This window comes from Oncorhynchus mykiss, chromosome 6 (assembly GCF_057628025.1).
Source record: "Oncorhynchus mykiss isolate SJ-2025 chromosome 6, ASM5762802v1, whole genome shotgun sequence".
Classification (NCBI taxonomy): domain Eukaryota; kingdom Metazoa; phylum Chordata; class Actinopteri; order Salmoniformes; family Salmonidae; genus Oncorhynchus; species Oncorhynchus mykiss.
In genome coordinates, this window is record NC_143027.1 from 7,542,554 (window position 1) to 7,555,722 (window position 13,169).

At 42.0% G+C, this 13,169-nt stretch overlaps 2 protein-coding genes across 3 annotated transcripts in view; both read left to right on the plus strand.

The window, feature by feature from the left end:
- The window catches only part of LOC110525208 (putative phospholipid-transporting ATPase IM), a 61,769-nt gene extending 60,412 nt beyond the window's left edge, over window positions 1–1,357 (plus strand). Inside the window, exon 29 of the mRNA XM_090236931.1 lies at window positions 177–1,357. Coding sequence (XP_090093057.1) covers window positions 177–503 — 327 coding nt within the window. The 3' untranslated portion in view covers window positions 504–1,357. The remainder of the gene's footprint in view (window positions 1–176) is intronic.
- An 8,885-nt stretch (window positions 1,358–10,242) lies between these two features.
- atosb (atos homolog b) overlaps window positions 10,243–13,169 on the plus strand; it is a 44,094-nt gene continuing 41,167 nt past the window's right edge. For both annotated transcript variants that reach the window (XM_036979328.2, XM_036979329.2), the window contains exon 1: window positions 10,243–10,638. The gene's annotated coding sequence lies outside the window, so the exon portion shown is untranslated. The remainder of the gene's footprint in view (window positions 10,639–13,169) is intronic.

Sequence of the window (13,169 nt, forward strand, 5' to 3'; positions counted from 1 at the left end):
TCTAGAAACACTGACCTAAAGGTCTTATTTAAAAATGATAAACAACAAGTGGAATCCTAGTCCCAAAATACCACCCTATTTCCTAAATAGTGCACTACCATTATGGGTATAGGGTGCCATTTGTGGCACATCCCTACTGAATCTAAGATGAAGCCTATCCCTCCCCTTTCGTCCAGGTGATGTTCAAGGTGAGACAGGCCAAGGCCGCGCCCCCTCCCCTAGCCCGCCGTGCCCGGATTCGCCACACCAGCACACGCCGTTCCGGCTACGCCTTCTCGCATGCGGCGGGCTACGGGGACCTGGTGACGTCCAACCGTTTCCTGCGCAGTCACGCCATCACACTCACCACCACCTTCACCCCTCTGGGACGCACCACGGGGTTCAGCCCCACGGGCCGCTCAGCCGGATACAGCCCCACTGGGAACGCTCTGAACTCCAGACCACAGGATGTGGAGGTGACATCACTGCAAATGTACCACATGATGCGAGACCCCGCCTTCTGATGTACCTCACTTTGCCAGCCTTAAAGTCAGATAACATTCATATATTAGCCACTTCTGAGACTCACTTAGATAATTCATTTGATGATACAGCAGTAGCAATACAAGGATATAACATTGATAGAAGAGACAGAAATGTTTATGGGGGATGTGTTGCTATATATATTCAGAGCCATATTCCCTGTAATGCTTAGAGAAGATCTTATGTCAAGTGTTAATGAAGTGTTGTGGTTGCAGGTTCACCTGGCACACATAAAGCCTTTTCTTTTGGGGTGTTGCTATAGGCCACCAAGTACTAACCAAGTATATAAATAATATGTGTGAAATGCTTGATAGTGTATGTGATGTAAACAAAGAGGTCTACTTTCTTGGGGACCTGAATATGGACTGTTTTCCATGAAGCTGTCCCTTCAAGAGGAAGCTTTTCACTGTAACCAGTGCCTGTAATCTGGTTCAGGTTATTAATCGTTCTACCAGGGTGTTTACAAACACTACAGGAACAAGATTATCCACATACACTACTGTTCAAAAGTTTGGGGTCATGGAGAAATGTCCTTGTTTTTGAAAGAAAACCACATTTTTTGTCCATTAAAATAACATCAAATTGATCAGAAATACAGTGTAGACTTGTTAATGTTGTAAATGACTATTGTAGCTGGAAACGGCAGATTATTAATGGAATATCTACATAGGCGTACAGAGACCCATTATCAGCAACCATCACTCCTGTGTTCCAATAGCACGTTGTGTTAGTTAATCCATGTTTATCATATTAGAAAAGCCTTTTGCAATTATGTTAGTGCAGCTGAAAACTGTAGTGCTGATTAAAGAAGCAATAAAACTGGCCTTCTTTAGACTAGTTGAGTATCTGAGCATCAGCATTTTGTGGGTTCGATTACAGGCTCAAAATGGCCAGAAACAAAGAGCTTTCTTCTGAAACTTGTCAGTCTATTCTTGTTCTGAGAAATGAAGGCTATTCCATGTGTCACGATCGTCGTATTGAGGAGACCAAAGCGCAGCGTGATGTGAATACATCTTTTTAATGAAAGACGACAAAACACAAAGTACACTAAACAAACAAACAAAATAACAAGACGAATGTGACCGCTATCAAAACTGAGTGCAAACATGCAACATCACATAGACAATAACCCCTAGACAGTACGAAAACACATACATCACCCATGTCACACCCTGACCTAACCAAAATATATAAAGAAAACAAAGAATACTCAGGTCAGAGCGTGACACCATGCGAGAAAATGGAAAAAAACTGAAGATCTCGTACAACGCTGTGTACTACTCCCTTCACAGAACAGCGCAAACTGGCTCTAACCAGAATAGAAAGAGGAGTGGGAGGCCCCGGTGCACAACTGAGCAAGAGGACATGTACATTAGAGTGTCTAGTTTGAGAAACAGACACCTCGCAAGTCCTCAACTGACAGATTCATTAAATAGTACCCGCAAAACACCAGTCTCAACGTCAACCCTGAAGAGGCGACTACGGGATGCTGTCCTTCTAGTCAGAGTTGCAAAAAAAAAGCCATATCTCAGACTGGCCAATAAAAATGAAATATTAAGATGGGCAAAAGATGAAGATGAACAGATTAAAGTACAGAGAGGTCAAACCTGCTCCAGAATGCTCAGGACCTCAGACTGGGGCAAAGGTTCACCTTCCAACAGGACAACGACCCTAAGCATACAGCCAAGACAACGCAGGAGTCGCTTCAGGATAAGTCTCTGAATGTCATTGAGTGGCCCAGCCAGAGCCCTGACTTGAAGCCAAACATTTCTGGAGAGACCTGAAAATAGCTGTATAGCAACGCTCCCCATCCAACCTGACAGAGCTTGAGAGTATCTGCAGAGAAGAATGGGAGAAACTCCCCAAATGCAGGTGTGCCAAGCTTGCAGCGTCATACCCAAGAAGACTTGAGGCTGTAATCGCTGCCGAAGGTGCTTCAAAAAAGTACTGGGTAAAGTGTCGGAAAACTTATGTAAATGTGATATTTCATTTGGTTTTTATACATTTGCACACAAAATAATTAAAAACAATTTTTGCTTTGTCATTATGGGGTATCGTGTATAGATTGAGGGTGAAAAAATAAACAATTTTATCAGTTTTAGAATAAAGATGTAACGTAACAAAATGTGGAAAAAGTCAAGGGGTCTGAATACTTTCCGAATGCACTGTATATGGAAAGCTACTGAGGATGGTGACTCTCCTATCGGTCAAATATGTCATCTGAACCTACAGGAAAGTCTTTGTCCTCGGGCCTGGAGGGAAGCCAAAGGCAAAGAGGAAACGCATACCGATCAGTTTGCCTCCAGCTCTTAGCGAACTGCATGGTGGGAAAAGTATGTGAACCCTGGGATTTAATAACTGGTTGACCCTCCTTTGGCAGCAATAACCTCAACCAAATGTTTTCTGTAGTTGCGGATCAGACCTGCACAGCGGTCAGGAGGAATTTTGGACCGTTCCTCTTTACAAAACTGTTTCGGTTCAGCGATATTCTTGGGATGTCTGGTGTGAACTGCTCGCTTGAGGTCATGCCGCAGCATCTCAATGGGGTTGAGGTCAGGACTCTGACTGGGCCACTCTAGAAGGCCTATTTTCTTATGTTGAAGCCATTCTGTTGCTGATTTACTTCTGCATTTTGGTCGTTGTCCTGTTGCATCACCCAACTTCCGTTGAGCTTCAATTGGAGGACAGATAGCCTAACATTCTCCTGCAAAATGTCTTGATAAACTTGGGAATTCGTTTTTCCATCGATGATAGCAAGCTGTCCAGGCCCTGAGGTAGCCCCAAACCATGATGCTCCCTCCACCATTCCGTTGTATGTTCCTTCCAAACAACTCAACTGTAGTTTAATCTGTCCACAGAATATTTTGCCAGTAGCGCTGTGGAACATCCAGGTGCACTTTTGCAGACTTCAGACGTGTAGCAATGTTTTTTTTGCACAGCAGTGGCTTCTTCTGTAGTGTCCTCCCATGAACACCATTCTTGTTTAGTGTTTTAGTGTTTTACCTATCATAGACTCGTCAGCAGAGACGTTATCATGTTCCAGATATTTCTGTAAATCTTTAGCTGACACTCTAGGATTCTTCTTAACCTCATTGAACATTCTGCGCTGTGCTCTTGCAGTCATCTTTGCACTCCTAGGGAGAGTAGCAACAGTGCTGAACTTTCTCCATTTATAGACAATTTGTCTTACTGTGGACTGATGAACATCAAGGCTTTTAGAGATACTTTTGTAACCCTTTCCAGCTTTATGCACGTCAACAATTCTTAATCTTAGGTCTTCTGAGATCTCTTTTGTTCGAGGCATCGTTCACATCAGGCAATGCTTCTTGTGAACAGCAAACTTACATTTTGTGAGTGTTTTTTATAGGGCAAGGCAGCTCTAACCAACATCTCCAATCTCATCTCATTGATTGGACTCCGGGTTAGCTGACTCCTGACTCCAATTAGCTTTTGGAGAAGTCATTAGCCTAGGGGGTTCACATACTTTTTCCAACCTACACTGTGAATGTTTAAATTATGTATCGATATAGACTAGAAAAATACAATCATTTGTGTGTTATTAGTTTAAGCACACTTTGCTTTTCTATTGCTGTGACTTGGATGAAGATCAGATCAAATTTGATGACCAGTTTATGCAGAAATCCAAGTAATTCCAAAGGGTTCACATACTGTTTCTTGCCACTGTATGCTGATTCTTCAACCATATACGCATCAGTCACTGAAACCCTTAACAAAGAGTTGCAGTCTGTTTTGGAATCGGTGGCCAGAAATAAACTGGTCCTGAACATCTCTGAAAATAAGAGAATTGTATTTGGTACAAATTATTCATGTTTTGGAAATTCCAAATAGTTTGCATCGTCAACTTACACACAGCACTGACACACAGGCTTACCTCACCAGACATCCCACCAGGGGTATTTTCACAGTCCTCAGGTCCGGAACAAATTCAAGGAAACGTACAGTGTTATACAGAGTCATGAGTGCACGGAACTCCCATCTTATATAGCGCAAGTGAACAACAAACTTGGTTTAAAAAAACTAACAAATAAAGCAACACCTCACGGCACAACGCCTCTCCCCCATGTGACCTACTGGTTGTGTGTATGTACTGACATGTAACCTACTGGTTGTGTTTATGTACTGACATGTGACCTACTGGTTGTGTTTATGTACTGACATGTGACCTACTGGTTGTGTGTATGTACTGACATGTAACCTACTGGTTGTGTTTATGTACTGACATGTGACCTACTGGTTGTGTGTATGTACTGACATGTGACCTACTGGTTGTGTGTTTGTACTGACATGTGACCTACTGGTTGTGTGTTTGTACTGACATGTGACCTACTGGTTGTGTGTATGTACTGACATGTGACCTACTGGTTGTGTGTATGTACTGACATGTGACCTACTGGTTGTGTGTATGTACTGACATGTGACCTACTGGTTGTGTGTATGTACTGACATGTATGTGTTCCTGATAGATGCACACACACACTACATGTTAATGTTTCTAAATGCATGTCAATTCTAATGTCTTTTGTCTCTAATGTCTTTTTTTGTTATGTGTCGGACCCCAGTAAGACTGTCGCTAATGGCGTCGGCTAATGGGGGTCCTAATAAATCACATCAAATACGGTAACACCATCAGAAATATGAAAACCTCTGTTTCTCCTTTTTCCTGCCTCACTCTGTCTCCTGTTCCACTCCTTGGCCTTGTGTCCCATCAAGTCTCTTCTTGTGGGGAAATGTGCCTCTACATATCAACTGTATACCGTTAAAGCCCTGTGTGAGGACAGATTGACTATGAGATTCTCTCAGGCTGTCTAAGGAGAATAGACTATACTCACTAAGTGCTGTGACACCGTAGGGAAGGAGAAAACCAAAGGCCACACCAAACATCTCAGAGTTGTAGGTTTCTTGCCTAATTCCTAGCCTCGTAAGACCATCCTGATCATGGATTCAATCTGTGTAGTGAAACGGAATGTAAACTTGCGAAATCAGGATGCTAGTACAAGGCTAGTTTCTTCCATGCTCAACCAGCCCTCTACTCCTCCACTGTGATGATACCCTTATTCAATCACACAGGCGAAGGGATGTACTGTACACTTCAACACTACCCATGGAGGGAGAGGGAGTCACATCATCATGTTTATGGGTCTACATCCTGTCTGGCCAAGATGGATTGTGGGAGATGGAGGGCATCTCTAGCAGAATCCTGATTGTATGATGAAGTGTTCTTGTCCTTTAAACCTGTTTTTCATTCCTTTTATTCTCATTTCAATTCAAAACTACCCTGATTAGATAATATAATACATTTGTTTTTATGGAGGAGATAGAATAGATCTTCTGTTCACTAATTTAGCCCTCATCCAACAGTGTTGATCCTGAATGGGATTGTGACAACGTTAGCATGCTAGCCATTAGCCTCTGGACCAGCGACAGGTAACTTCCAAAATAATGGAAACACATGAGTAAATGAAGGATACAAAGTATATTGAAAGCTGATGCTTCCACACAGGTGTGGATTCTGAGTAAATGAATCGATTAACATCCCATCATGTTTAGGGTCATGTATAAAAATGCTGCGCAGGCCATTATTCTGGCTACCATGGCTATGTCCCCATAGGATGCACAGGGCACGAGTGGTCACTGAATGGTTTGATGAGCATGAAAACCAAGTAAACCATAGGCCGTTTCAGTCACCAGTTCTCAACCCAATTGAACACTTCCGGGAGATTCTGGGGAGGTGGCTGAAACAGCGTTTTCCACAACCATCAACAAAACACCAAATTATGGAATTTATTGTGGAAGAATATTGTCGCATCCCTCCAATAGAGTTCTAGATACTTTGTAGAATATATGCCAAGGTGCATTGAAGTTGTTCTGGCTCATGGTGGCCCAACGCCCCTATTCAGACACTTTATGTTGGTGTTTCTTTTATTTTGGTAGTTACCTGTAGGTCCCAAGACAACATAACGACATCAGTTGAGAGGCACAGGGACAGCCATGGAGCAGCGGCCCTCGGATGAAGAGACATTTAGGCAGTAGACACAAGGTTGCTGTTTCAACCCCCGGACAGAGCTGGCCAGTATTTTTTTACACTTATTTCAATATTTTATTATTCATTAAAATTAAAATAAACACCCGTTGTAATATTATGTCAACTGTTTTATCATTTCTATGTATTTGAAACATGGTTGGTAATAGAGAAAGATGTTAGACTTTTATAATGAGTCACTTAACATTGCACCCGTTTTGCTGGTCTTTAGTGATATGTTATATTAGAGAGGAGTCCTCTATGTCTATTTTAGACCAGAGGAGAAATATCAGATTGAAATAGCTTCTCTAAACTAAGGGGAAACGGAATCTGATCCGAGAGCTGTAATAGAAAAGAGAGTACGTGTACATCCATTGATTTAAAGCAAGTGCTAGATGTCAGTCAAGTGTTGAATAAAAAGGTGAAAAAGGAACTGAACACTGATTGTGCTCCCATGTGAACGTATTAGACAGGGATTTAGTGCTCGAAACCACGTCTGACGCATTCACATGAAAGCAACAATAGACACCTCGTTAGCTCAGACAGCTTAGAACTCCAACCCAAGCTGCATGACAGACACATGTTGTATGTGTCGTAGCAGTATTAACGGAGATCTCAACAGTACATTTATTATCCAGGAGAGGGTGCTACAAACACATCCTTCCCAAACTCAAAAACACTGCTGGCAAATTACCAAACTGAATGTGGGACAGGGTTTTTTGTTGTTGTTCATTGCATTTTACAATAATCCAAAGCCATTCCTTCACCATAAATACATTTTTTAAATATTTTCTGATGTTTTTTTAAAAGACACAGGCAATGATCTATGCCATATCACAACAAGGGTATGCTATGTGCAATGGAACAAATGGAACAGTCCCAAAAGTGCAACACAAATTCAAGTACAGCACAACAAAGTATGTCAAGTAGGCCAATTCTTCAAGTAGGCAGGCCAGGCAAGGTCAGAAGCATTTTTTATTGTTGTGCTATTAGACAAGTAGAACTGAGTTGGCCCAGAAGGCCCACTGGAGTTGTCTGCAAATTAGATACCATTCCAAGCCTGGGTGAAGGTCTGTTGTCAAATCATTCCAACTCCTTGTCAATAATTTTCATGCCAAACGTGGTTGTCATGAGAATGACATCAATGGACTTGGCAGATCTGGGACCAGGCTATACAATTCCAGAATATGTCAAATATGTTGAAGGCTAGGCCTATGCTCCAGGCCAGGCAGGCCTGTAGTGATGGGGCCTGAGGCAGATAGGCCAGCTGGGCTTGCTCGCCTTGGGCCTGGTAACCAGGGCCTTATGCCATGGTCCTTGCTATTCGGAATCCTTGGGACGTCCCTATACCCCATTGAAGGTGTAATTCAAAATGGTTAGGGTTAGGTAAGGGATAAGGTTAGGGTTCAGAGTAAGGACGTCCTAAGAATCCCAGATATCACTAACCCTTATGCCAGGGCCCAGTCAAGGGCGTGGTGGAAATGACTAAGCCGACTGAGCCCAGTCCGTATTGGGCTGCTTACTGGCTGCTCCTGATTATCTATTCTTAGCTGTATGAGAACATGGCAATGGTTCCTGTGAACCCTCCTACAGTAGCTCCTTTAAAAATCGCTGTTGAAAACAGCCAGGATTAGATTGTGCAGTGACAGTAGGACTCTGTCATCATCAGTTAACCTTTCTGATCTCCCCATCCCGGATCCGGGTTCGTGAATACAGACTCAAGCTCATTACCATAACGCAACGTTAACTATTCATGAAAATCGCAAATCAAATGAAATAAATATGCTAGCTCTCAAGCTTAGCCTTTTGTTAACAACACTGTCATCTCAGATTTTCAAAATATGCTTCTCAACCATTGCAAAACAATCATTTGTGTAACAGTATTGATGGCTAACGTAGCATTTAGCATTAGCATTCAGCTGGCAACATTTACACAAAAAAACAGAAAAGCATTCAAAAAAATCATTTACCTTTGAAGAACTTCAGATGTTTTCATTGAGGAGACTCTCAGATAGCAAATGTTCAGTTTTTCCTGAAAGATTATTTGTTTAGGACAAATCGCTCCGTTTTCTGCGTCACGTTTAGCTATGAAAAAACCCCTGTATCCAGGATTGTGTAAATCTATCAGCAAGCTCATTAGCATAACACAACGTTAACTATTTATGAAAATCGCAAATGAAATGAAATAAATATGCCATCTCTCAAGCTTAGCCTTTTGTAAACAACACTGTCATCTCAGATTTTCAAAATATGCTTCTCAACCATAGGAAAACAATCATTTGTGTAAAAGTAGCTAGCTAGAGTTAGCATTTCGCGTTAGCATTTAGCGTTAGCATTAGCGTTAGCATCCAGCACGCAACATTAACAAAAACATAAAAGCCTTCAAATAAAATCATTTACCTTTGAAGAACTTCTGATGTTTTCAATGAGGATACTCTCAGTTAGATAGCAGATACTCAGTTTTTCCAAAAAGATTCCTTGTGTATTAGAAATAGCTCCGTTTTATACATCACATTTGGCTACCAAAAAAAATCCATAAATTCAGTCCTCAAAACGCAAACTTTTTTCCAAATTAACTCCATAATATCGACTGAAAACATGGCAGACGTTGTTTAGAATCAATCCTCAAGGTGTTTTTCACATATCTCTTCATTGATACATCGTTCTTGGAAACATGGTTTCTCTCCTGAATCCCAGGAGAAAATGCCTGCACCTGAAGATTACGCACAAATTTAGACAAAGGACACCGGGCGGACCTCTGGAAAATGTAGTCTCTTATGGCCAATCTTCCAATGATATGCCTACAAATACGTCACAATGCTGCTAAGACCTTGGGCGAACGACAGAAAGTGTAGGCTCATTCGTTGCGCAATCACAGCCATATAAGGAGAGAATGGAAAACAGAGCTTCAGAAATTCTGCTAATTCCTGGGTGATGCATCATCTTGGTTTCGCCTGTAGAATGAGTTCTGGGGCACTTACAGACAAAATCTTTGCAGATTCTGAAACTTCAGAGTGTTTTCTTTCCAAAACTGTCAAGAATATGCATAGTCGAGCATCTTTTCGTGACAAAATATCGCGCTTAAAACGGGAACGTTTTTTATCCAAAAATGAAATAGCGCCCCTAGAGCTCTAACTGGTTAACTGTCAAGTCATTGAGCGCTTTGAGACAGCAAACGTTTGAAGGCTATCAGAAACGTTCATTGTATAATGGTTAGTACTTTCAAGGATTTAAAGACTTAAAGTGGCTTTTGTGAAAGGATTGACATAGGCCTCTGTGTGTTGAGGCCTCAAGCTAGAGGTCGTTCGGGTCCAGGTACCCTTTTAAAAATATATATTGGGTCTATTCGGGTCCGGGTCGGATTTGCCCTGGGTCAGTCCAGGTCCAACTTTTTGGAACCTAGAAGACAACTCTATTTCTCTCTAGTTTGCTTTCTGCAACCAGGCAAGGGACAAATAGCACGTGTACTGGGCGTGTCTTAGCCAAACGTCGCCAACCCCTAAGCCAATGATATTATGAGATATTTTAACATATTTGTTTAATCAAAATTCGTCTGAATACTGAGCTCTGGTTGGTTCGTGGAAGTCCAACTGACCAATCGCTTAAATGACAGGTGCCCAGCTGGCTGTAAACCCCGCCTCCTATGGATTTTTCAGCAAACCCCGGAAACATCGTTCTTTAAAGGGACACTGATCTATTTCATGGCGGAGGTCTTCGATGAGCACAGCTGAAGCGCAGAACAGAAAATACGAGCGACGTAGCCAGACAGCAAGCAAAAGAGCTAGCTAGTTGTGTTCAGAGAGAAGAGGAGTGACGACGAGACTGCTTTTTAAAAAAAAATGTATTTTCGATGACAGACGCTGCAATGAACCTTTCTTCAAAGCTAGCTAACGTTTATATAGCAATCCGATCTTTGAATTTAAACAGAGACGTTTGATGTGAAGTCGGCCAGGGTTGTCCTGGAGCGAAAATAAAAGGCCAAAACTGCGTTTCTGAGACGAAGGGAATGTCTAATTAACATCTCTGTACGTGTCGAGCCTGTCATTCCCTTCGTGTAGGTGCTAGTTACTGCGCTGGTGAGTAACAAACCGTTTTCATGTTCAGTGAATCTTATTCCTTTCCTATGCTGGAAACTAGGTGGCTAACGCTTGTTTAACGGCGTACATTTAGGGATTTATCGTGTAAAAACACTGTCGATATTGTACTGTTGTAATGACTTTATAATAACCACCTTTGTATTTCATGGTTATAAATGTGAACAGTGGTCTTTGTGGAAAAAAACAGACAAATGATGCAATACATAAAGGCAGCTGGCTACATGGTAGTTTATAACTTTTTCCTATTGCATTATTTTCTTTGCCATTTGAAATACCAGACAAGCCCAGAATACAATGTCATGACACACGCACTGTACGTCTGCCAAAGGGGCGTCCCTCTGCTTTGTTTGCCATCATCTTTCTTAACAAACAAAAAAAACTTGTGCGTGTGCAGAATAAGAACAAGGAGATGAAGTCCCATTGTGTGTGTGTGTGTGTGTGTGTGTGTGTGTGTGTGTGTGTGTGAGTAAAGGACACAGTCTGCATGCCTTGCCTTGCCTTAACTACATACAGATGCAATGGGTTTTGCCTAGTACTGTCTGTAAGTCGTAGCCTATGTGCGCGAGGGAGGGGCGTGAAACTCACCCACCACACACACACGCCATACATCTTTTTGAGTTGATGACGGTATCATGGCGGTGGAATAACCTTAATAATATTGCTATAACTAACAGCATAGGCGAGGGAAGGGTATTTCCCCCCCCCCCCCCCCCCCCCCGTTTTCATTGTTCCATAAGAGGAGATGCAGCTAGATAGATGGAAATGCATTGGAGGGAGGCTGTCCACTGGGACACCGTACCTGTTGTCCAATGCACTGACCCCAGCTACAATGCCACAGTTATTACTGCTGCTATGTTGTATGACTGCATTGTTACAGTAGGCTAGTAGCCTTTGCTACTGTGATAAGAAGTGTGGTGACGTAGAGGTGTGTGATTGAGCACAGCTGCAGGGCCCTTCTCTTTGTATTCACCAACAGGGCAAGATAGCATTGGCAAACACATTACACGTATACACACACACACACACACACATTATAAACACGCACAGTCTTTACAGTACCAACATACAAAGACACAGCATGCAGGCACACACACAGTAAAAACTATACTCATATACAATGCACACTCAACTATGCAAAAATAATGTACTTTTTTCTCTCTCAATCTGATTGGGTGGGCCTGGCAGGGTCTACACCCTTGACACACACACACACACCTCCGTGCACTTCCTTATCTGACCTGCACATGCAGCACTGGGACAAGCTCCTCCTCCCTCTCTTTTCAATTAAACTTCAATTTAAGGGGCTTTATTGGCATGGGAAACAGATGTTTACATTGCCAAAGCAAGTGAAATAGATCATCAAAAATGTGTTTACAGTAAACATTACGCTTACAAAAGTTCCAAAAGAATAAAGACATTTCAAATGTCATATTATATGCAAATAGTTCAAGTACAAAAGGGAAAATAAATAAACATTAAATATGGATTGTATTAAAATGGTTTTTGATCTTCACTGGTTTCCATTTTCTCACAAATCTTGCTTCTGTGATGGCACACTGTGGTATCTTACCCAATAGATGTGGGAGTTTATCAAAATTGGGTTGTTTTGAATTCTTTGTGTTTCTGTGTAATCTGAGGGAAGTGTGTGTCTCTATGGTCATACATTTGGCAGCAAGTTAGGAAGTGCTGCTCAGTTTCCACCTCATTTTGTGGGCAGTGAGCACATAGGCAGACCTGGCTCTCAAGAGAAGATAGGCTTTCTCAATAGCAAGGCTATGCTCACCGAGTCTGTACATAGTCAAAGCTTTCTTTAATTTTGGGTCCGTCACAGTGGTCATGTATTCTGTTTAGGGCCAAATAGCAATCTAGTTTACTCTGGGGTTTTTTGTAAATTCTTTCCAATGTGTCAAGTAATTATCTTTCTGTTTTCTCATGATTTGGTTGGGTCTAATTGTGTTGCTGTCCTGGTGCTCTGTGGGGTGTGTTTGTGAACAGAGCCTCCGGACCAGCTTGCTTAGGGGGACTCCTCTGTCGGTGATGGCTTTGTTATGGAAGGTTTGAGAATCGCTTCCTTTTAGGTGGTTGTAGAATTCTAACGGCTCCTTTCTGGATTTTGATAATTAGTGCGTGTTAGCCTAATTCTGCTCTGAATATATTATTTGGTGATTTACTTTGTATACCGAGGATATTTTTACAGAATTCTGCAGGCAGAGTCTTAATTTGGTGTTTGTCCTCTTTTGTGAATTCTTGGTTGGTGAGCGGACCCCATACCTCACAACCATAAAGGGCAATGGGTTCTTTAACTGATTCAAGTATTGTTAGCCAGATCCTAATTGGTATGTTGAATTCTATGTTCCTTTTGATGGCATAGAAGGCCCTTCCTGCATTGTCTCCTCTCTCGCATGCTTTCTCACTCTCTCTCCCTCTCTTGTTCTCTCTCCCACTCTCAATTTCCGTCTCTCCTTCTCTTTCCTTTATCATGTTAAAACCAGTGGACATTGTCCTCAGCA